Below are 25,232 nucleotides of genomic sequence, written 5' to 3'. Positions count from 1 at the left end.
CTCACCTGAGATCCTTTCCATGCCGAAATCTATGGGTAACCAGAAACGAAAGAGAGACAAATATAAATTGGGATTAATAAGGTTCTGCGCAAGAATATAAACTCTTTCCTTTTGGATATTTTAAAGGATTGGAGAGAGAAAACAAATTATAGTGTCGTTTAGAAATGTCGTGAAACTTTTGCTGTGGCTGTATGTCTAAATTTGGAATTCTTTTGTTCGAATATTCGCTGAAAGTGTGTCTGATATTACGAGTATTGAAGTGTGTTTATTAGCTGTCGATTGTTTTTGATGATTAGCTGAATTATTTGAAACAAACATGCTTATATCAAAGTGGGATATCCTTATTTAATGTCATACTTATCTGCCGTCGGTTGTTACTAGCTGGGACTACGTACACATACATAAACTGCATACATACATACTTAGATATGTAAGAAAACAATCATTGATATGGAGTATAACGTATTGTGGTGTGAAAGATCTTAGTGGCACCTCTAGTGGGCGGAATATTCGATTATATATATGGAGGAGACAAGTAGTTAGACACTGAGAGACAACAAAAGCTTCACGTCAAGTCAGGCTTAAATACAGGAGGATATATGTATATCAATATCGATTATGGCTTATAGAGCTTATAGAGTGACTTATGTGGTGGACTTACCCTGAGGCTACCGCTCGAGCGGCGGTCTGTTGTGGCATAGTGCTGCAGTCCGCCGGGTCCAGTCAGGGGCACTACGCCGCAACCTGAACGGATGCCTTGACCCAGAGTCGCTCTACACAACAAACATGGCAATGTCGATATCCGATTTTTTGCATAGGTTCGTATAGTGTGTGTGTGTGTGTGGGTGTGTGGGTGTGTGGATGTGTGGATGTTGATTGGATTTGTGCAAAGTTTTCGTTATAGGTAGGCAGGCGGCACAATGGAGATAGTACACAGACACAGCAGAGAACGGAACGTAGGAGAGTACGAGCAGGCGGGCAGGCGGGCACAAATACAGAGATACACAGATATAGTGATACAGAGGCAGGCGGGCAGGCAGGCAGGCAGGCACACACACACACACACGCATACGCACATAAAGAGAAAGAGAGAGAGGTGGTTGTTGTCGTGTTATTGTGGTAATAATTGTGTTATACAATCAAGCATAGCCAGAGACAGACATCAACAACAACAACAACAAGCCGTTGATTCGATTATAGTTTGAATTGGAAGCAGGAAAAGCAGGAGATGGATAAAAGTATAGAAAAGATGAAAAAGAAACGGGACAGAGACAAGAATCGGTTAATCAATTTATCTTATTGAGAGATACATATTTTTGTGTAACTTTCTGTTTTATTTCGCATTTAAATTTTGTCCCAATTAACTACTCATAGCGAAAAAAACCTACAGGAAACAAGGAGAAAGATTTATGTATGTATCTATGTATGTGTATGTTGAGAGGAAAGACAGCCCCAGAAAAGAAAGTCGAAATGGCAAGAAAAACAGAAATCAAGAGACACCAACCAGCAGCCAGTTACATATTAAGTTAAGTGGGTTGTTGTTTTTGGTATGTCTTTTTAAAGCCTTTTAGTTCCAATCCAATCACACTTTGAGTGGAGTTCGAGTGGGTATTGTATTGTATTAAGATGACAACGATTACACTAGTTCAAGCTACATAAAACATTGATAACACATACGTTGTACATACATAGGTTTGATTTTCAGTTTGCTGTTGGGTACGAGTACGTGTATGTCTGTGTGTTTTTGTGTGTTAGAGAGCTACTTAGTAAGCAATTTTTACTTACAATTGACATTGTAGTTCAAAATAGCGCAACCAAATTAAAGACTTTAGGATAAAATTCACCTATTTGCGACTCGCACTGCAGCCAACCCATCCACATCCACACTTTTGCTTCAGAATTCCTTATTATAAGATTGGAAGACGGCGACCGCAGTGCAAACTCGCTAGAAAAACGCACCAAGGTATGCAACACACCAACCAAACACATGGACTACTACAGTTTTAACCACGAAATGTTGTATGTGTGACTATGCATTTGTATGTATGTGTGTGTGGTATGCATGTGGTTGTTGTGGTCTCGAAGGGTTCGTTCAATTTTGCATTGTGCGTTGACCAACATTTTCGATGCTGTATCACAGTGGACAACTCAACTAACTCCTTCCCGGCTAGTGGCGAAGGTAGATCGTTGCAGATTTTCCTCCATCCCATTCCTTTCTCCTTTTTGTATTTTTTTAAGCTAACTCTGAAGCAAAGCATTAACCCTATATATGTGTGTGTATGTGTGTATTTCTACTACATACTTTTATCGTTGACATTAAATGCTTGGCAAAAAATCCTTAAGCTTCTACTATCAATATCGAATGTGCAAAGCGTGGGGGTCTGGGTTGCTCTCTGCGCTGCGTTGCTTGTTGGATGCCTGAAGCACACTCACTTACTAAACTATGAGTACGAATGTGAATACAAATGCGGATACTACACATACTAAGTCTAATCGGAGTGTGAATATCTTTGCTCTGTGTCTCGACTATCAACTATACGTAATGACGATATGATTAGCGCTGTGCTCCAATTATTGTTCTCTCCCTGTGGCTATTATCATTATAACCATCATCATCAGCTTGGCTAAATAGATCTATTTTGAATCCCATTTGATTTTCCATTTTCTTTCACTAATTTTTGGTGGTTTCGCGTGGGTTTAATGGCCCTGCAATTTGGCCAATTGACGGGAGCTTTCCATTTGAAACTCTTCCATTTGACAGTAAATTAAGTATCTGCATTGCGGATATAAGAAATTCATATACATACACACAGTATAATGTATGTATATTGAACGACATATTGATTGGAAAAGAAAAGAGAGAGAAACATGGCCACAGAAAGGCCGCCATTAGTGCGATTCGCAAGTATTGGGACATTTATTTGTTAAAGGTTGTCTAAGACACGTTTACGTTTACGTTTACGTTTACGTTAACATGATCAACAAAGAAACAAAGTACAATATTTTTCAGATACGATAGACTATGACATACTTATGCACGAGCGAGTAGACAGATAGATATGACAGAGATATGACATCGCATGAGTTTAGAATGTGGTGGAAGACATCGGGCTCTCTAGTGGCCAGAGAATATCGCATTTCTGCAGCGCTCAAGTTGGCAAGATGGCAAATGACGCGAGAAGATGTGGGGAAAAAAAATAGACGGATATGATATGCACCTAAGAAGCAGCTATAAACAGATTAGCAAAGCACTTAACGAAATAGCCAGATGATCAAAATATGAGTGATAATGATAATGATGATGCTCCCCCAATGACTGACGATGATGATGTGATCTGATAAACAAAGTGCACAAATGATATGATTACCAAAACCACAAACTCACAGAACAAAATAAACCACAACAAAAATTTGAACATTAACTGGAAGGTTAAGTAAACTCTCTTAAAGCAGAGATGGGGGTTGGGTGGGGGTGGAGTTGGGTTTCGGTTGGATGGGGTTGGAAATATAAAACGGCACAAAACGAAAACTCAATCAAAGCAGAGAATACACTAATCAAATTGCTGTATTACGCTACTACTTATGGATCACTTTCACATGTCAAAACCGAAGGATTACACAAAGGACACACACACACACACACGCATACAGCACACACACACACACACACACATTTGAAATGATTGAATGACGGGCGAGTCCGAACTCACCTTGCTGGCAAAATGAGGGCATCGAATTCCGTGTTCAGATGTCGTCGTATTATGTTCTTGGATGGGGGAATACCCAGAGCCGTGGCCATAGTATCGCCCGAAAAGGATGGCTCCAGCACGACAAGTCCGCCATGAACACCGCTATCTACGAGGAGGGGGAATGGTGGAAAGGGGCAGGAGAGCGACCATAATTGGTTTAATGAATGGCATAATCGAGAGGCAATCAATACACTCACCCTTCAGGTTGTCAGCGTACTCGCCCAGGTCGATGGATCGTACCCAGCGTATGAAGCGCTGATTTGTCCAAACAATGGGGTCCGTGTCCACCGTCTCGGATTGCACTCGCCTCATGGCCAACGTCTGCCTGTCGTACTTCACGATGCGCAACACGTGAATGCCTGACAAACAGAGGGAAAGTGGGAGGGAAAACAGATGAAAACTGTCGTTAATGGTTCACCTTTTGTCGGTGTGTCATGTGTCACCTACCATGCACAATGCTGGCCTGATGGAACTTTCGGGTCACACCCAGAAACTTCTCCAGCTCCTTCTTGGACAGTGTGTCCAGCATGCGAGCATCGACGAGGGACTGCAGAAAAGGCTCCGCGTACTGCGGCAGTCCAATGTCCGGCAGCCACTCGGAGGCCACCCAGGTGTGGCCCAATTGGGTGATGAGTGGATAGCGCACCAGTTCCGGTCGCCGCTGCTCCTCGATGGCCAGGCGCAGCTTCTTGCGGTGCATGGGATGGGCCAGGCCGAGTCCAGCCTCCAGCTCGATGTCATTCAGTTCCAGCAGAACCTTCCCACTCTTCACGTTCTCCGCACAGCGTCCACTATACTGGGGCATGCCCAGGGCCACCTCCAGCCAGGCCAGCACCTGGGTGGCCCGCCAGCGCTCCATCGGCAGCTGGGAGGCCTCGCGCAGCAGGCGAATCTTGTCGGCATAGCCCTCCTCCGACAGCGGATTCCACGAATAGTCGGTGTCTGATGGAGAGAATTTGTTAGAATATCTTCCATGGAATCTGTCCCCCTAAAGGCAGCACTCGTCCGACTCACATTCGGTCACTCCATCGGCAGACAGGGCCTTGCTCTTGTTGCGGGACCGAGCAAACACACGCGATATGCTGCCCCAGGTGCCCCCACGGCCATTGCGTGCCCCCAATGGTCCGCTCTTTGTGGCACAGGCAAACTTTCGGGTTATGGCGCCAGCACCGCCTGGTCCATCGGGGTCCACGGGTGAGCCCAGCTGCTCAACGGATCTGTTTTGGTTGGATAAATTATGAGTTTAGCTTTTCGAAAGGAGAAAGCATAAAGTACCTTGAGTAGGCAGCCGAGTTCAGGGGCGACAGTGTGGGGCTTCGTTCTTTGGGTGTTCCAACTGGAAAGGGGAGAGAAAAGTAAACTGCAACTCCTCCGAGATCAGATATTATCAGTCGATCACTCACATTGATACATGTTCTGGCTGGAGACGAGTGAAATGCTGTCGGGATCCACGGTGATGCACGGTCCATTGTCGCAGGTGCCGTCGCTGAAGTTTAGCTCCCCGCCGGTGCTCTCCCGGTCGCTGCTGTTGCGCAGTCCGGAGTCATTGGAGCACGAGTTGCGATCGCCGGCTGTGGCTCCGGATCCGCCGCTCAGGCTGCCACTGAATGCCGACAGCGAGTTGCCACGCCCGCTGTCGTCGGTTGTGCCGCGCAGTCCGCCCAGGACTCCGCCCATGCCCGAGCCGGCTGCCATCTGACTGAGCATTCCGGAGGCCGCAGAGGGCGGTGTCAGGGGGGCAAACGAGTGCAGACTCTCCTGGTCGGAGAGACAGCCGGTGAGCTGGCGCCGTGCCTCCTGCAGCTGCTCCTGGAGTCGCTGCAGCTGCAAGTCCCGAGCCGAGAGCTGCTGCGCCAGGGCCAGTGAGCGCTCGGCCTCATCCCGGGCCTGCTTCAGCAGCTGAAAGCGCTCCCGGTCCCGATCGCCCGACAGCTTGGCATTCGTGGTCTCCGACTCCCGCACTCGCTCCTGGAAATTGCGAATAAAGTCGCGCAACTCCTGCTCCTTCTCCTGCAGCGAGGCGCACAGCTGTTTCACCTGTCCCAGCAGATCGGATTTGTCGGTTCGCAGCTTCTTTCGCTCCAGCCGCATGGTCAGCAGCTGATTCTTGACCGTACGCAGCTCCGACTCCAGTCGTTCGATGCGATCCTGCGCAGCTGTTCCGTTGTTGCCATGCGACTCTGCCTCTGTGGGATCCACGCCCCCGACGGCGCCGTCCGTGGAGAGCTCCAGAAGTCGACGCAGGCGAAGCAGCTCCGCATTGAGACGATCGTTCTCCTCTCGCAGCTTCATGCCCGATTCTGTTAAACATTGAGTAATATTTAAACAAAAGTCCTGGCTTCGATTTGGCTTTCTACAGCTACCAAAAGCTGCGGACAAGCGGTGCTCAGTATATGGGATGCACGCCGTTCGATAAGGTTCAGCTAGTTCTTAATAATTCAAGGCTCATGTGGCATAAATGTTTCAAGTATCCAGATGGGGAAAGCATAGTTAACGGAGCTCAAATAAATGGTTTCTTGCATCCCTGCATGGCACTACTCTTTAGACTAGCTAAAGCCAACCCACAACCAGTTACGTTCCCCAGCCCCCGCTTATCAAGTGCCTGTCTTCTTGACCAAGCAACGCAGAAGGAAACCAAAGAACATAAACTGAGAACTACCCAAATCCTCTACACAGCTACCGGCCAAAACAAAAGAGCAGAACAGAAGCATTGCATTGAATGAAAGTTTTGGCGAACAAACTAAAATCCATGTAATTATAACTTAAGCAGGCCAAGGCAACGAATCGACAGGCTGTTGAATGGGGACCAAGTGCAACTACTTTTCAGGTGCAGGAGCTGGTGCAGGTGCAGGTGAGGAGGGCAGTAAGAGGATTGAATGAATTTGGGCATGCGGGCTAATTGTGATGATGATGATGATGAAGCTGCTGCTGCTGCTTCAGTTCAAAAAAATAGCAGAACGGAAATTGGGATGAAAGTGAAAAGAACAAAACAAAAGAGAGAGCAGAGAGCAGAGCAGAGCAAATCGGAAAATGACTGTTCAACTTACCTGAAGCCGGACCAGAGTCTGAGCTTGAACCCGAACCCGAACACGGACCACCTCGGAGTCGGAACTTTGCCTCTTCGTTGCGATTACCATCGCGGGAGGACTCGAGCATGAGCAGGGCTGCCGAGGCAGCGGAACTCGGAGAGTGCGGGGGCCCCAGAGCCAGGAAGGCCGATAATGCTGGATTCATATTTGTCGATGATGCGGCTGAGGCTGCGGCTGCGGCGGGAGCTGGAGCTGCTCTTGCGGTTGCCATTGACTCCGGTTCCATTAATTTCACAATTGGGCAAACATCATTGGCATTCCGCTTGTCGACTGTATATTGCATTGTTCAGATACATATTGTAGATATATAGATGGAGATATTTCGATGGGTGGGATGATTCGGTTGGTAAGGATGGTCGGGTGGGGGCTTCAGGTGGACCCAATTCGTACAGTCCAAACAAAACAAATCAACAAACAACAAAGAACATACAACAACAAGAACAACAATACGAAGAACAAGAACAATAGCAAGAATGGATACTGATGACGACTAGGATGAGATACGATACTTAATGATGATGGGAGGCACTCGGATTCGAATTGTGGTTAGGCGGAGAGCACGGGGAGGCGGGTGTTTGGGAACGTGCACGAAATTAGATTGCAACACACAATGGGAGAGAGATCCAAAATGCCAAACTGGACACATAGTCGAACAGTGAAATGGTAAATAAACAACAATTAGAACTGCTGTACGGGTAAAACATATAAATATCGATTTATTTCGGAACATTAATCTAGAATCTAGATGCAAACGAACGGGCAAAATGAGTAATTTCAATTATAATGAATTCATAAGAATACATTTACGGGATGAACAATCTGATTACCTATTCCCACAACACTCACTCTACCCACAAAACTCAGCCTTGTGCATAGCTGACGATGGGTCTAAATTGATTGCACACTCACTACTCAACCCTGACTGCTGACCTGCTCCCCCCACAGCCACACCATTCGCGCACAAACATGTCAACAAATTAATGAAAATTATTTTCCTTCCACCAGTTTTGGTACCGGGTGGGGCATTTTTTTCCTTGTGGATTTATCGTTCGTCTAAAGACTTGAATGGAAATTTAATTAGCGCTTAATGCTCGGCATGAAATCATAATTAAATCGCAAAATACGAGTGCATATTTCACAATCAAATTGTATTGTTTGGATAGCGAAATAAACAGATTTAAATCATTTTCTAATTGAATGGACTATGAAAACAGTTTCCCCGCTCCATATTCCACTGTCTACAGACGGATAAACTCTCTACTCAATTTCGAATATTTAAGTTTTCAACTTAGCCGTCCACTCTGGGACGGACCCTCTCAAACTTGTATACCTTCTGCGTGGGGTAAGCCTGACTATGCGCTTCGTTGGCTTCTCAACTCCAGCACTCAAAGATAGTTCGAGAGGCAGAGGGAGAGTGAGGGGGGCAGAGTGTGCAGGCAACGCAGGCCATTACCATCCATTTGTCCGATTTTTGAAGTGTACATCACTTTGCCATTCTAATCTAATCCGATGCGTTGGGCTGCCCCCAGTGCCAATCTCAGTCCGACACGCAGCAACAACAACAACAACAACAAAAGAAAAACTACACTACACTACACACCCACTTTCTGCACATCCCAGAGAACCGCCGGACTATCTATCTATCCCTAACCCTGTTCTTGGCTATCTTCCGCCCTTCGTTGATGTTGTGTCTGTGGTTTACCCAATATCTGTCCTTGTTGTTTCTGTGGTCTGTGTTATGTCTTCCCCACTGACGCCCGACTGTGATGCTGTGCGGCTTTTATCATCTACTTGCCACTTGCAACTTGCAAGTTGCATCGTGCGCCGGACAGCATTAAATTTCTGTGCGGTCAGAGTGTTTGCTTCTTGGCTTCCGGAGCAGACAAGATGCTCGCATGCTACTTTGTTACAACTTTATTAAAAACCCAAACATTTTGTCAATGTGCTCATCCTCAAAGCAAGGATTTGTTGCATTTTAGAAATTAACTAGAAAATGTAAACACGTTTTAAGGGACTTTCCTGCAAATTTAAAGCATGGTTTATAAATGGATTTATGAGTTTATTGGGTCACTAAAACTTTAAATATTTACTGGTAACTATCAGGATTTAAAACAAAATTATTATTTAATAAATCAGAACGTTGTCGAATTTTGTATCGGTTAAATGAAATCTTTAGTTCGAAAGTATTCAATCAGCGGACGTTGATTTAATTTCACTTTAAGCGCCGACGCCATGCTTCTGGAATTTGCTGATTTAACCATTCCCTTCCACTTGCTCTTCAGCCCGCAGCAATCTGCTGATTGCTCCCCCGTTGCTGCCCCTTCACCTTTGCCCATTACAAATGCATTTGCACGCATCTTCCCGTGTCCCTGTCCGTTCCCATTCCCTTATTGCCTTTGCCTTCCACCACTCAGACTCACAGCCACACCCACACCCACACCCACACCCGCATACGAATGCACACGCACACACTCACACACTCACACTTACCAGCATTTAGTGCACTGCCGCCAGAGGAGCTGTTGGCGGTGGACGTGGACGTGGAGGAGACTCCAACTCCCTGTGCCAGGTGACCAGCGGCAATTAAATTTGAGTTATTCGCATGGATCATGGCTGGGCCGGGTATAGAGTTGGCGTTGGCTGTGCCTCCGATGCCATTCGGCAATTGTGGCTGTGGCAGACCGACGACCTCGCTCTTCCCAGGATATGACGGTGGTCGATGCTGCTGCTGCTGTTGCTGCTGCTGTTGCTGGTTGTCGATGGTCATGGGTGGAGTAAGTGTCTGATTGCTGCCATTCGAGCTGGCCGGCGAGGAGCTGGTGTCGTTGCTGGGCGTGAGGTCTCGTTTGCTGGTGAGCACCAGGGGCGAAGGCTTGGCAGGTGCTCCTCCCACAGCTCCAGTTGCTGCTCCTGTTCCTGCTGCTGTTGCCACGGATGCTGCTGCTGCCGAGGTGGAGGCCGTTCCAGAGTTATCCAGAGAAAGCAGCGGCCGTATGGGCTTATTGTTGTTAACGGAGCCGGACTTCTCCTTGATCAGACTCGAGTCCAGCGATTTGACAATCTTCTGCAAAGTAAATTGAAGATATTTCATGACATCCACTTTAGATTCAATGATTCTGGTGGCCAGAGGTAAATAAGAGCAGATTAGAGAGAAATAGAGCAAAAGCAGAGAGAGAGAGAGAGAGAGAGAGAGATAGCGACAGACAGCGAGAGCCCATAAGTTGTCAATTAGTCAATGAGGGAGAGATGCAAATGCAGATGTGGGGGGAATTTGTTCTACAAGTGGAAGATGAAATAGTGTGCCAAGAAGGGGGGAGGAGAAAACTGCGGCATGCAATTGGAGAGGACTGGCTCCCCTCGGTACTGGCCCCAGCCCCGCCCTCCGCTCTAACAAGCAATGAATGAGTCCAATTAGGTAAAATATCAAGTGAGTTTGAGGTTTTTCGGGGGTAATTTTGCCTACATTGCGGGGTTCTGAGTGTCGGAGGAGGCGAGGAGGGTTGGTTGGGTGGCGATGGATTGCGGGGTTGCTGGTGGTACTTACGGATTCGCTGAGCTTGTGCAGTGAGGCATTTATGCGATCCGGATTGCGCGGCGGTGGCTCTGGTGGCTCTGATGCGGCCATCGTGGGTCCGGCAGCAAGACCGTTTATTTGCATGCTTCAGAAACACGGAAAAACCTACACACACACACGCCACACAAACACACAGGCGCAGGCACAGCACTACATTAAACACACACTCACACCAGCACAAAAGTATCTCGTGTCTCCGTGTGGGCGGGTGGGCGTTTCTGTGTGCTCTCTGTGTGTGTGCGTGTGCTATTTTCTTATTGCTGTGCTAGAAAGCAACTTTCAACTGCCACAAATCTGCTCTAATCGAGGCTCAAACATTCTGACTTAGCACTAGGCAGGACGGACACAGGACACAGGACACACAACACTGGACACAGGACACAGGGGCACCAGGAAAATACGTACTCGAAGACTCTGCTAAGAGTACTCTCTAAGACTCTGCTGGATCACGTTTCTACGCGAGTTCTCTATCAATAACGAACATGAGGGCCTCTGTTGTCAGCTCTTGACCTGCAAATAAATACAAATGGGAGTTTTTACTTGCCGTTTATGCTGCGGTTATTTTTTGTAAACGATAAATCCACATTTTTTTCCGGAGTGTATAATGTTTATGGGAAGTTTGCACCCGACCAACAAACCATTGAAGGTACTCTGTAAAGGGGCATGCCCTACAATTTCACAGACATTTGTGCGTTACAAATTACAGTCAATTCTACGCTTTCTTAGGATTAAGTTTAAGATAAATATTCAAATTGAAATTAGTACTCCCTATCGATCAAATCGTAGGGTATGTAATCCGAATGGAGGGTATTTCATAGCCCGTCATATGGATGGTATTCAATTTTTTGTCGTTCGCTTCTCTTTTGTCCTCTGGGAGAGGGAACTAATTTGGGTTCAGAGTGGACAGCTCCACGTGTGTCCAGCATTGATGGCCATAAAAACCGAAAGCTTTGCAGTCCCCGAGCAAGCTTAGTGGTTGGAATGTAGGCCAGTGCCAGTGCTGGCCATAAACTTCCATTTGGGCTATTTTTTCCTTTTCTGTCAGCATTGCATGTCAACACCCAGTTCCACTGCACTGCGGCCTCAGTAAAAGTTGAGTCGCGCCATTCAACCTTTTGGGTGGTGGTGGAGGTGCAGACTGACAGAGCACAAAGAGAGAAATGGCTGGGAGCATTCAAAACTGGACTCGGTTGAGAATCATAAAAGAAACGCAATGCAAAATGGAACTAATTATACAGTGAACCGTGACCCGCACATGGAGGCACAGCTGCTAATTCGTAAGTATCACTAATAAACCGTGCTCCCCGGCACCTTCCGAAAATATCTGGTAGCTCAATTGGCAACGCAACCAGCTCTTAAAAGCTGAATGGCCACTGCCCTTCCTTGACATTCCATCCACTCTAAAATTCCAATTTTAATCCGCTTTAAGGCGCAGACCAACGGCAAAGAGATGGTCAGCAAAATATGTTGTGGTCATGTTTGGGTTTGCCGTTTTTTGCTCTTCCACTTTATCCCCAGAAATGCATGATGTAAATGGGCTACTAACGGGTGAGGCAGTCCAGCCTCACATACGATATGTCTGCCCTAAGCCGCCAAGGGCTGCAGACTCCACCTGAGCCAGCACCTGCACCTTGACTGCGAACCCACAAACATTTATAAGAGCGTAGGATATGCATGGGAATATATATGGGGGTATGCTTGGGGGCAGGGAAGTAGCACTAATGTGGTGTGCGGCACACAAGCAGAAACTTTAATCATAATAATAACAAGTAACTTTTGTGTTATATCCGAGCCACACAGACGCACGGACACACGGACACACGGACACAGATGAAGTTCTCTGAAGTTGCGGGTTGGGGTAGGGCTCGGCTTGGGTCTGGTCTGCCTTGTGGCTTGCTTAATAGGGATATTTATGGTGCACATGGAAAGTACACTCGTACTTGTGTATAAGCTTTAGACAGATTGAAAAATGTTTCAGATTAATATGTTTACATGGCAAAATCTGTCAGACTTGACGAGCTTTTAAATTGATTTGAACAGTGAACAAATTCGATGTAAGATTATGAGTATGTATCAGTATTTTGGTAACCCATATGCGAAGGAATTTAAGCGTCCCGACAACGTGGCCTTCTATGTTCATTGCAAGGATTCGGTTAGTGAGGAGCTGCCTGAGTGCCTGCACAGAAAACGCACACGACCCACCCTCATGCAGCTGGAAATGAAGCAGCTGTTGGCAGGGGAGCGTCGCTCCTTTCTGGAGGAACAGAAGACCTATCAACTGTCGATGCATTTGGCCAAGGTGGCTCTGGTCGTCGACAGACACCATCGGCAAACTGCAAGCTCCTTGCAGTGCGCCCTGGACCGCATCAACCGCGACATGGACGAGCATTTGCGGAGGCGGAGGGAGCTCCTCGACGCCCGCCTGAAGAGACTCAGCCAGCACATCAGCACAGTGGGTGAACGCTGCGATCTGGTCAGGCATGAGAAGTTCCTCAAGAATCTGACGGAGATCTACAGAGCGAGCGGCTCAGAGGCATCCTATTAAATGGGCGGACAAACTTTCGGAATAAACTGAACTAAAGCTGGTTTTTGTACACTGGCACACGCCTTCAAAACTGTCGACTGTCCACGCAAAACTTTCCACACAGTTAAAGGCTGTCTCTGTCTTCGACAGTGTTCGACATAGTTGCAGAAAATCGCTTGTCAACTATCCAACAATTCAGAACTTGGTCTACACATACCCTAATTTAGTCCAGCAAGGAGTTAGCCATGCACAGAACCATAAGATGATTAGTTCTCCAGCTTATAAGATATCTAAATCCAAAAGTTTTTAAGGCGATAATAATCACAAATGTTTCTCTAATAGAATCTGAGCCTTTGCCAACATTTTCTCTCCCTGCTCCAAGCGTATTTAGTATTCGGACCTGGATTTGTATCTTGTTAAATCTTGTTTTAAACTGCTCGGAAATAAAGGAGGCCACTCCCCGTTGTCCGAACTTGGACAGTAGTTTGCATTGCATTAGCAGAAACTTCTGCCTTGCCGTCGGTTGTAATTTGTGTGAGATCTTGGCAAATTAGCCTACGTCTGAGAGCTGCCCTCAGTGCCTGAGTAGCCAGCTGCCGGCAGCCGGAGTCAAAGGCAGCTCCCGCTCATGTGCACTCGACTGCAAGTTGATGCTGGAGTGTGAGTGTGAGTGTGAGCGTTGGTTTACACACATATATCACAGTTCAAAGTAACGTGTTGGCCAGCCAGAGTACACCTCCCTCCCCTTTGTCCACAGGTTGTATCTGTGTGTGTCAGCGTTTGCCCCCCAACTCCAAGTTCAGTTGAAGCACTTGACCTGTTTCTGCTTGGTTATTCGATTTGTGGCCTGCCAGTGACGATGCTTATGCAGTTGCATTCTTATTCAATTAAACTCTAGGGTCGGTCTTTTGTATGTCCCTTCCTGTGGGATGACTCTCTCTCTCTGCGTGTGTGTAAGCCAAAGAGCTGCAAAAGTGTGCTTCAAAATTGGTTTTAGTATGTCCTCCCAGACTAGACAACGATCCAAATGGGCTTAAAGTATTTGGGCCTCATAAAGTTACTCTTATAATCTTTTAAACAATTTTCACAAATGAAATATTTCGAGAGGATAAACTCAAGAAATATATTTTCAAAAGTATTCTTTCATAATCTAAGATTATCCATTCATAGATTAGTTAGAGTAGAAATTTATGCAGGCGTACTAATTGTAGCCCCAAAACATACACAACACCAAAGAGCAACTAATTCTATTTTTCCATTTTCCGTTCGTATCGTATCCAACAAAGTTGAACCTATTCTGCTCTGTCGTATTCGTTTTGAGTTTTGCATGAGATTCGCATCGAAAATGTATGCAAATTAATGCGTTTTTGTGTACTGCTTTGGGGTAGGAACAATATTTTGGCCAGACATGATTACACTTGCAACTCAACGAACTCTAGGTCCAAATGCCAGCGGTACGAGTGTGTATGAGGCATGTGGCAGCAGGGGCAGTGGGAGTATAATTGACATTGACAGCGGCAGCAACAGCTGCGGGGGGAATTCAATTGCAAATTAATAAGTTAAATTAACAGATTTGCGCTGCGGGCGACCATTGAAATCCATTCGGCTGCACACGCCAAGTGAGAATTTAATGGCTCACTGACTGACTGATTGACTGACTGATTGACTGATGGCTGGATGGGTTTTGGGTCTGCCATGGCCTGGACTGAGCTCTGCCAAATGATGTTTGGATGTGGAACCATTCGATGAGCTTGAACAAATAATTTCCATGGAGCTAACTTAATTTGTCCCTCAATCTCCGACTGTGTGACTCATGAGCGGGTGACTCACTTCAGAACCAACACTTGGCTACATTTCTGTTGACCCTTGTTTACACTTGTTTCCCTTATTATCCATAATTTCCTTTATGACTACCTGGAGTCAACAGTATGATCCTTTCGCAGTCAGCCAGCTTTCCATGCACTCGAATGGAATACTAGCATGGGAGAAGGGAAAACTTTTCTGTTTTAGATTTCCGAATTTTCGATTGGTTAAAGCTGCCGTTGCATCTTTCCTTCTAGCCCCCCTTATCTACCCTCGTTAGACTCCAACTGACAGCCATCAGCCATGCTGCGGCATGGAACGGATAAAGTTTTGTTGCCAAGAAACTCATTTAGTTTGCAATTAATTAGTGGCAGCATCAGGCAGAGCAGAGTTAAATTTGTGTGTTTTAATTTAACCAAATAGAGAGGCAGCTCAAGACTTTTAAGAGCGTGTACAACACGGAACACGGGGCATACTTTCCCATGCAGGCGAGGGCAGAGGCAGAGGCAGAGCAATGTTCAGAGTGGGAACACTATGCCTTTGGTATTCGCACCAGGCGCGAAATATAAATGCTTTACCCAATTGGCAGTCGGGTCAGAGCGGCGGCAACACCAACAAGAGCCACAAAATCATTTAAAATGTTACTCCCCTGCTTCGAGGGGTGGGTTTGCATTTGGGTGTGGGCTTGGGGCCTAAAAGTTCGCTTCGAGGGGTTGGCAACGACAACTTGAACACAATTTGATAACCTACATTTGGGGGCTACTGTGCTTGTTCTTGGCAACATTAAAAATGTACACACGAGAGGAGCTCCGGGCGCAGGGTGGTTGGCGGTTGTCGACTGTCGACTGTCGGTTGTCGGTTGTCTGAAAAGTGGAACGAAGCGCTTCCTCGGTGTCCTTGAGCGTATGTTTTCATTTGGCATTAAGAGCATGTCAAGTGAGTCTGGACGGGACCAAGGAGCAAGGAGCAAAGAAGAGTCTGCCTGGCAGATGGCAGCAACGGCGAGGCAGAGGCTGCGGCTGCCTACTAAGTGAGTTTTCGTTGACGCTTTTGTTTTTGTTTTTGCCTCTGGTGCAGCCACAGGAGTGGAGCCGGAAGCGGATGTGTGCGTTTGGGTGTGTCGGATGCCTTCTCCGACAGTGGGTGGCAGAACGGCAGGGCCCGCAAGTCTTTAAGTCTTTTGCCTTAATAGCTTCAGTTTTTCTCCAGTTTCCTGGCCACTGCTTGGCAGGTTTCCACAGCCTTCACTCTTGGCTGGGTCCTTAGCCTGCACCCTTTTGCTTGTTTCACGTTCCCCCTTCCCCCTTGCCCCTTGTCACTTTTCTTCTGAGTTATTGTCGTGCGATTTATTACGCGACGCACTGTTGGTGGCCCTTGCCGCGCCACATGGCGTTTGCGTAACGAATAATCGTCATGAAACGCAAAAAACATCGTGCGCTGCTCTGAACCGTTTACTCCCCGCTAGGATTGGGATTTTAATTTATGTTGCCTCACATGATGCATGTTTCCTTGGTCAGAGCATGCGTTGCATACACATGTAGAGCATACGCCATGCAATGTGCAGGAATTACATCGGATTTTTCAACATTTTTACCAAGCTCTTGGTGTTGCTGCCTCTCTCTTTCTATGAGTCCTTTGAATCATACATATACATATGTATGTTATTCTGGATCTTGATGGATACCCGTACCCGTACCCTTACCTTTTGCAATTTCCGACACCTTATTTATCCCTTGCCAACAAAGCGATGTGTGACACATAAATAGGTTCCCAAGCGACCGTTTCCGGAGTGCTTGTGTCGTGTCTACTGACAGTTACATGTGTTATGGCTTGATTGCTACATCACGCTGAAATTAATCAGGATTTGTATAATCTGAATAGGTGAGTGAGGCAACAGCAATCAGACTTCCACAAGCAAGCCAAAATGGGCTTAAAAATATATGTATGTATGTATGTACACCCACCCTGTACATCATATTATAATATTCATTCACAAATCCCACAAGTCCCACAGCACAGAAATTCCCCAACCAGCCAGCGCGCAGGCAGCAACAGCAACGGCAAACACAGAATAGTGCGTAATTTATTTCCATACAGATTTTGTTCCCTTTATGCTCTGGATGCTTCGCTGCTTTCACAACAGCAAAAGCAACAGCAAAAGCAACAACAACAAATAGCAGCAGAATAAAAATGCCAAAAAATTTCCCTCTTTGCAAACAGCGTACGCACTCAAATATTGACCGAATTTTAGCTTGCGGCTTCTCTTTGTTCCTCCTCACACTGTTTGATTGTTTTCACTGTTCCACCGAAGCCTGCATTGAGGTATTTTCGATCAAATGTAGTTTAATATTTAATATTCACGCTATTTACAAATTAATAATTTGTTTGTAGACGCAACCTACATATATACATATGTACATATACATATGTAGATGGAAAGGTAAACCTCGTTGGGTAGATGCCTCTACTCCTTATCGCACTAACCTTTCCTTGGGTGGAATTTAACTTGCTGTAGCTCTATTCTGTGTTCTGTTATCTGTGTTTTTGTTTTCATTGTGCCGCGGCGAAACGGAACTCGCTCTAGCGGTGAGCTTACAACTGCCCCAGGAGTCTGCCACGGAAGGTCTGGAAACTCCGGTCGACCTCTCGCCGAAAAACAAACTCCACGTGGAACTTAAAGTCAATAATTGGTTTTTTTTCCTGGCTTTTTGGGTTGTTTTTTTTGCTTAATTTGTTGGATGCTCTGGTGTTTTCATTGAGTTGGCCAAAAGTTTGTGTGGTCGTGTCTGCTCTTCGCTCACCACTCACCACTCGACGCTCACCGTCTCTTCCTGATTTTATTGACACACACGAACGCCCACGCACAGCCACCCCCTTCCCCGTCTGCTTGTATGTGTGTGTGTGTATGTATGTGAACGCGTGTGGGTGGATGTATTTGTAACTGCTTTTCTGCACTGCTTGGCACGTCTCACTTGGCGAATATCTCTAACGGCACTGAGCAGGACGACAGACTCAGCGGCTGGTCCTTGGCATTTGGCTCGAGTACCGTTCGTTTTTGGCGGCGTGTGACGTCACACGAAGCTCCATCTGCAGTGCAAGTGCAGTGAGAGAGCCGTAGATAGAGAGAGCGGGAGAGAGCGGGAGAGAGCGGGAGAGAGCGGGAGAGAGCGGGAGAGAGCGGGAGACAGCGAGAGAACGCTGCAGCGCCTGCGCCAGAAAAAGCTTTTAGTGTGGGTTGAGGGGAAAGAGGACACACTCACAATCGTAGCCCCGACCTAGCCTAGCCATGGACAAGTGTTTGTTTACGTTTTGTGTTGGCATCCTCTTGATGGGATCGGATCCCTTGTTGCTCGCAACAGCACCCGGAGCACTCCCTGCCGAAGGTCAGAGGTTGGTTGATTCGCCAAATTGCATTCGCCTCCGCCCCCGCCCACTTGTAAGACCACTCCAATTAATCAGCAAAATAAATTGTTCTTTGCAAACTCGACGACAAAACCGCAAAACATTTTCTCGACAATTTAACTTTTTGGGGCAGCCATTCCCAGTAGCACTAGGTTGCCGCCACAAAGTAAAACTTCTTCCTGCTGGAATGCCTGAATTGCTGGTCTGGTCTGGTGGTTAAAGGGAAAGAAAACATTGTCCGAATTCGGACGATTACTAAGCATTGCTTTAATCCCGTCATGTCAATTCGAGATGGGAGACGGGACATGTGTCTGCCAGCGGCTACAGGCCCAGGCCCAGTCGCAGCGGTTGTGCTGGCAACTCTGACAACTCGGACAACTTACATTTCATTCATATTGTAATTCAATCTGCCGCCTCAACACATTCGTGTGTACAGTTTCGCATACCTATAACTATAACTGTATATGACATGACAGGTCTAGCAAAAGCAGAATAAGAGAAGACAGCAGAGGAAGAAGAGAAGACAGCACAATGACAATGGCAGCACATGTGCCTATGGCTGTGTGCAGGCGCTCGTGTTCGTGTCTTCTTTCAGACAGCTAAAGGTGTGGGAGTTGGGCAGCGGGTGATGGGCGGAGGCTGCACACAAGGCAGACGACAGACCACGATGCGATTCCAACCATAGAACTTAAATTTAATGTGCAGGGAATTTGATTTAATAAGTTTGCTGCACGACAAAGTGGAATATTATATATTTGTTTAATTACATTTGTGACACGTTTGCGTAAATATACATAAATATAGATTTAAATATTTGAAAGATTTTGGCCATTCAATTTTTTTAACGAATTATGTTTTTTTCGTGTCGGGTGGTGTAATCAGAGACTGTAGCATTACCATTAGTCACACCAAATGCCAGTAATACAAGTATTAAAATCATAATTATGCCACTAAGCCCAACACTGCATAATATGTACATACATTTGTAATTACGAGCCATTCGACGACGTATCAATGGCAAAAAGGTGAATTTCAATTACAATAACACAGGTCCATCCTCGTAATAGAATAATCCGAATGAAACCCATTGAAGTGTGTCGCATTATCGGCTCTGCTAAATATAGCAATTTCCTCTGCCCCCCAATCAACTACAACTATTTTGTTGCACAGTGAGGTGTCAGCCGAGTGGGAGCGACGTGACTGCCACGAATGCCACATAACCGGGAATTGTACCTGACAGAACAGGTCCGATATCCGATAACTGGTCGTGCCCGGCCCCGTCATTGGCATGCCCAACAGTTTGTGTTTATTGTGACTGACAATCATTGTCCTGTCGGGGACAGCGACAGACTGGCACCTCCGCCTGCCCCGCCTGCTGCATGTGGCAGGCAAAAGTGCATCCATGAGATAAGCGTGGACCGATGCTAATAAAATGTTTTCAAATGAATGTCAAGCGGCTGCCTATTCGGGCTTATCCCGGTCGACGCCATCCGTGGCAGGATATTCACATCACAAAGCAACAAAAAACAACTTCATGGATGCACAAACTGAGCTCCACACAGGCGGACAGACGGACAGACGGACGGAGGTACATTGAAATCGATGGGTTGCGGGTTCATTCAACTGCAGCTGTGGCTTGGAGCCACACTAGGCCTGAAGATGTGCCTCCCTTCAACTTTTGCAAACTGAGGCAGAGTGAACACACCCCGGTGAGAGCGGAGACGTGCACCAGTTCTATCTGCCACAGGTGACGCGTGAAAAAATCCTCTTGCGCCCCATGGAGGAGGGGAGTTCCCTACTTGCGCCGCAATTTCTGGCTTTGTCGTAACTCAAATGTTATTGACAGCAAAGTGTCCCACTGACAATCTTCCCACTGTGTTCTTTCTCCTTTACTCCTCCTTGCTATCCAGCAGAGTCCTGAAAACCCAACGAAAACGACCTCAACCTTAACCAAACGCAAACACGGGCAGCCGACACGGGCATACCTACGAGCGGATTGTGCTGCACTGAGAGAAAATGATAAAGCCAAATCGAAATGTTGGGCATTGTCTGCTACTTGAAATGGATCTTCCAGCCAGAGGACCGTCTCGCATTCTCACAGTCTATTGCTTTCCTCTGCGGGTACTCTCCGTGTGACAGTCGCTTTGTCAAGCCATGCAATTGTGGGCATGGCATTGTGATTGCCGTTGCCTGGCATCCGCCTCGCTCCTGCCAAGCCAAAACCAATCCCACCCACCGCCAAACACGCCCACAACCGCCCAAGTCCCCCCTTTCAGAAGCTGCGTGTGGAGGGAGGAGTGTTAGGGTGGAGAACTGGGGAGTCATCATGCTGAAGTTGTGGAGTCATTGAGGGTGGGCATGTTTATCAATGTTTTGTCCTCGACGCTCGCGTGCCGGAGGAGGCTGACAAGAGCAAAACTATATTTCTCCACGAAAAAGAAACGAGCGGTGGGGCAGTGGCTGTGGCAGGAACATGCTTTGCCTTGACAACTTATTTCAACATCTGTGTCTGCTGCTGCTCCGCTCCTTCTCCTGCTGTTGCTGCACGTTTTCTACTTCGCATTTTCATTTATTGGCGCAAAACTTTTTCTCCATTTGATGCCGTAAATAGGCAAATGGTAGGAGACGACAAGGGGCAGGGTAATATGATGTCAGGAAAGTTTCTCCCTCATACTTTGTTGAATCCATTGTTGTTGTTCAACTTTTGTGTGTCTGCATATGTGGAGATACTCGTATCTATCCATTATTGTGTCGCAAAATATTTGAATATGAAGTACAAGCCTTTAATGTGAAATGGCGGCATTGCCAAATGTAAGCTGATTAAAGCCAAAGCGGCTTACAAGTGCATTGATTACCTCAATTGATAGCCCAGCCCGTGGCACATTTTCCCACCCATAATTAATCAGGTTAGAATGAAAATTACGCTCGGGGAGATGCCGAGAATGCCGAGCGGCGGATACAACGGAACAAGAAAATCCATTTCCACTCGAGTACTTATGTTTGCACTATTTCCTCTTCTTAGTCATCGTCCTCTCTCTCACTCTTCCTCAATTTGCCCATTTTATTCTCTTTTGTCTGCAGCCGGATGCTGCTAAACGGTTTATCGCACTTGTCCGGACTGAGCGAAAGAAAGGGGAGAGAGAGAAAAAGACAGAGAGAGGGGAAAGCAGGGGCCATGCGGAAGCAGCGATATATTATTAATGGCCATTATAAGGCAGGCGAAGCCAATGCGGCGTATGCGCAATATTTTCATTTCTTTTTATTCCTCGTTTTTTATTACGGTCTGGCCCCAAGGGCAGCGACACATTTCTACCAAATGTTTCGCCATTTATCCTTTTCCTCTCTCCCTCTCCCTCTCGCTCTCCTCCTCTGCCGCTCTTGGTCTTTCTCGTTCTCTCTCGTTCTTTCTGTGGGTTTATTTTGAGTCCTTGCTTTGGTCCCACGTCCCCAGCATCGCTTAATAAGTTTTTATTGCGCTCAGTCACGCCAGATACCGGGGATATGGGCTTCGGACGTGTTCCCGTAGACCTCAAGCAGATAATCTTCGTCAGTTGCGGTTTCAATTTCAGTGACCCCTCCACCTGACCACGCCCACAATGCTGGCAATTAACCAAGGCGGAAATTCCACGCATTCATGGAAGGGCAGGATTTTCTGGCAGCTTTGCGTGTATTAAAGCGCGAAGTTATGCGCCAAGGAATCGCCTTATAATCTGTGACTAAGTATTCGACCCTTTTCCTGTAATTAAAACACTCCAATTCAAGGATAATTACCAGCTGCATGGAGGGAGAGTGAGCTTAGGATGTACAAATGTGGAGAACATCTTTATGAGTAGATCCCAAATTGAAGACAAATCAACCGGAAGTACATATCCCTGCCCCTGGGGGAATTTGCAGTTTTCTTCTCTACAACTCATGCCCGAAATTTATCCTCTCATATTTTTATGGCAAAGGGACGTGCCCTCGTAACCGGTTTATGTACGAGCTGGCAGGACCATCGATAAATCTACTTTCCAAATAAAAACGAAAAAAAACTTAAGCTACTTTTGTCATGCACTACTAGAGGCCAAGCAAAAGGAATACAAGGAAGAATACAGAGCTTGGAAAATAAACTTCAATGAAGCAGGCAGCAGCACCAACAAATACAGATGTAGATAGAAGGACAGATACGGATACAGATACAGAGAGAAGAGAGATAGGCAGAGAGGCAGAAAGAGATGGAGATCGAGATGGAATGGAATGGAGCCACAGCCAACCCGCCCGAATAAACGAATAATAATTGAATGATGGTCTTGGCCCGACTGCAGTCGGAGCGGAGCACTCACAAATGTGATTCGAAGCGGCATGGCATTTCTCCCCTTAATTGGAGTCTGAATGCTGCACAGCAAACTTAATCACATGAAAACAATTTCAATGAATTCCAAATGGAATCAATTTCAGTTGCAGCAAAAATAAAAATCGAGTGCAAAAGAGAGACGCAACTCAAACATAATTAAATTTTCCATATTTATGCAGAAACCGATCAAACTTCGACAGATTGGACATGAAATATGAAACATATTTATCATATTTACGTCTAAATATTTACGCTGTGTCTAAGCATGTGTTTTCTTTGAAAATTCAATAAAATGAGGAAAGGGAAATGTTTCAAAATGCTTTATTCGGATATCTTTAAACTCTTTCCGTTTTCAATGTGTACACATCCTTTGGTAAAATCATAAAATCTGTAAAGAAAATATCTTTGCTGTAGTTCCGCCACCCATCATAAAAAGCAAACCTAAATTAACACATAAAGGGAAGAGGATAGAGACACTCCAGGGAAAAATGTCTGTCTGTTGGCTTTGTCTGTGCAGCAAATTGCTGCCATAAAAGCGGATCCGCCAAGCGCCAGCTCAACATTAGCCAGGAGCAAAATCCTTTTCCCAGAGCAGAAACCTCCTCTATGCACCCGAATGCACTTAAGACGTCACACGAAACTGCAACCTCAGAGGCAACAAAAGCCACATGTGTGCCACCAGCTTACTGCTAAAGGCAGCTGCCTTTCCTTTGCCATCTTAGCCATCTCTCCCTTCTGCCTTCTGCCTTCTTTTATGCTGGCTGGACCATAACTTTTACAGATGCTGATGCCCTTTTTATGGCTGGCCAGCGATTAGTTTTACCCTCTCTCGCACTTTATTACCAAAAAAGAAGAAAAGGGTGGAGAGAAATGGGAAAGGGGACGAAGATGGAGACCGAACAGGGCTCAAAATGATATTGATCAAAGTTCAAGTTAGCATTTCCATATTTTCCACTTTCACTAAAAGCTTTTACACAAAGAAGGCCCGCATTTTTGCACTCCGAGTAAGCACTTGGCCCGAACAGGGCTTGAACCAGTAACCCACATGTCAACTTCCCCTGAAGGCCCTCGAAACTTTCAGTCGTGTCCATTTGAGGGCACTCTTCCTTAAAGCCACTGCCATGGTAGCCGTAAAACCTTAATAATTGTTTCTGAATGCTATTTCTGCTTTCTTTCAGGCTCCTAAAATTTCATTTTTTAATTTACATTTTTACATTGCATATCCCAAGGCGTGCCACAACGATGCCACACCCGCACCGAACCCCACGCCACGACCAGCGACTGACTGGCTGTGCACAGCTGGCTGCATCGGGACCGGAGATTATACTTGTCTGGGGCTACAGCCCCTGCAATTATTTGACGATGCCTCCCTTTGTACCCGCTCTGTTGTCGGCGCCGTCGCTGGTGCCGCTTCTCTGGCTGTGCTTCTTGTTGTTGGCCTTGTCTTGTGCAGCCTTTTAATTGGGTTTTCTGCCATATTAGATTTCTGAGCCTGCCTCTTCTGTACCGTTCCTGCCTGCCTGTCGCTTGCCCTCTGCCAACAGATTTGCAGTGAAGTCAAACGCATTGAAGATGAAACGTAAGCTGGCCGGGGAAATTCTTTAAAGTATTGCAAGAGTGGGGCTTGAAATAGTTGGAAAATAGTTGCCGTGCCAGAGATTCCGGTGAAACAAGCCAGAGATGAAAGGTATTTGTACGCAAGCTATGGGATGGAGTCTCGCAAATATCCTAATTGGATGCCATAATACGTACAATTCTAGGGGACTTCTTGTACAAGCTGTACAAAGAGATCTTATTGAATCATTTAAATGTAGGTATTTATTCTTTATCTTGCATATTTTCTACGCTTTGTAAAACACAAGTGCTACTTGTGTTCAATTGCTGCTCCTCCGATTTACATACACTACAGAGATGTTTTGCACACATTCCCATATCGAGTTACAGATATGCGCACCACTTGAGAACTGTTCAGTTTTCACATGGTCATTAAATCAGTATCAGAAGTGCAGTACTCGGACGGCAAAAAGTACAGAGAGAATCTCTTTAAATTTTAAATTTGCAAACACAGAAAGTCACAGGCAAAAACAAGTACAGCAATGCACATTTCATGCAAAGCTCAATGGATAGAGAGAACAAGGCAGTCGACAGTCGACAGGCGATGGACGATGCGTTCCAACACAGTCTGGAATTTCTCTTATTCGCAGAGCCACCCACCCACCTCTCTGGACAGCCTGCGCACGAGTATGCGTATTCCGTATGCCGTTTAACCGCACTGAAATGCGCTCACACACACACACACACACACGCACACAAACAACACACATACTCGACGTAAGCTGGCATTTTCGTGCAGGTCTGTCTTGATTTTGCCTGCATTTCCATCCATCCATTCCCTGTAGGCTGGGTTCATTCCATCCTTCTGTGTGACACACACGCACTGCACAGTGGGGCTGGCCTGCTCTGCAATTATCTTTGTCCCACTCTCTATTTATTGGCTCCCATAAACAGTTATTTTCCCAACTACCGTTCGGATGTATTTAATAAGAGGCTTCCCCGCTCAAGCATTATAATTGCACCTCCGCCACCGCCCCGCTAATGGCACTTTGTGTGCGGTTATTTAGCGTAAGTAATGCAATAAGTGTGTTCCTTTCCCCCCATCTCTCTTGACAAGTATTTCCTGCAGCGTTGCTGCATCTGACTACTTGCCTCATCGCCATGTAATCCTCCTTAGAAATGTCTGCTGCCGAAAAAGAGAAAG

The 25,232-nt window shown here is 46.3% G+C and overlaps 2 protein-coding genes across 7 annotated transcripts in view; one reads left to right on the top strand and one right to left on the bottom strand.

Annotated features, from left to right (window-relative positions):
- LOC117891552 (kazrin) overlaps positions 1-25,232 on the bottom strand; it is a 37,396-nt gene that overhangs the window by 1,725 nt on the left and 10,439 nt on the right. For 2 of the 6 annotated variants that reach the window (XM_034797068.1, XM_034797069.1), the window contains exons 3-13: positions 10,383-10,922; positions 9,329-9,902; positions 6,797-7,108; positions 5,153-6,049; positions 5,025-5,085; positions 4,764-4,966; positions 4,197-4,691; positions 3,947-4,108; positions 3,711-3,855; positions 662-773; positions 6-29 (exon numbers count right to left, since the gene is read on the bottom strand). In XM_034797068.1, the coding sequence (XP_034652959.1) occupies positions 6-29; positions 662-773; positions 3,711-3,855; positions 3,947-4,108; positions 4,197-4,691; positions 4,764-4,966; positions 5,025-5,085; positions 5,153-6,049; positions 6,797-7,108; positions 9,329-9,902; positions 10,383-10,496 (3,099 nt within the window). In that variant the 5' untranslated portion in view covers positions 10,497-10,922. Of the gene's footprint in view, positions 1-5; positions 30-357; positions 581-661; positions 774-1,785; positions 2,774-3,710; positions 3,856-3,946; positions 4,109-4,196; positions 4,692-4,763; positions 4,967-5,024; positions 5,086-5,152; positions 6,050-6,796; positions 7,109-9,328; positions 9,903-10,382; positions 10,923-25,232 lie in introns of those variants that run through there. The other 4 variants (XR_004648633.1, XR_004648634.1, XM_034797070.1 and 1 more) reach the window with 4 other exon arrangements.
- On the top strand, positions 12,436-12,972 carry LOC117891558. Its single transcript, XM_034797078.1, has one exon. It carries the CDS (start codon positions 12,475-12,477, stop codon positions 12,955-12,957), a length of 483 nt encoding a protein of 160 aa, XP_034652969.1. The 5' UTR covers positions 12,436-12,474; the 3' UTR covers positions 12,958-12,972.

This window comes from Drosophila subobscura, chromosome E (assembly GCF_008121235.1).
Source record: "Drosophila subobscura isolate 14011-0131.10 chromosome E, UCBerk_Dsub_1.0, whole genome shotgun sequence".
Taxonomy (NCBI): domain Eukaryota; kingdom Metazoa; phylum Arthropoda; class Insecta; order Diptera; family Drosophilidae; genus Drosophila; species Drosophila subobscura.
This window is presented reverse-complemented; position numbering and strand designations above follow the sequence as displayed.

Excerpts from the sequence above, each read along its gene's own strand:
- LOC117891558 (XM_034797078.1), top strand. The coding sequence starts at position 12,475 with ATGAGTATGTATCAGTATTTTGGTAACCCATATGCGAAGGAATTTAAG.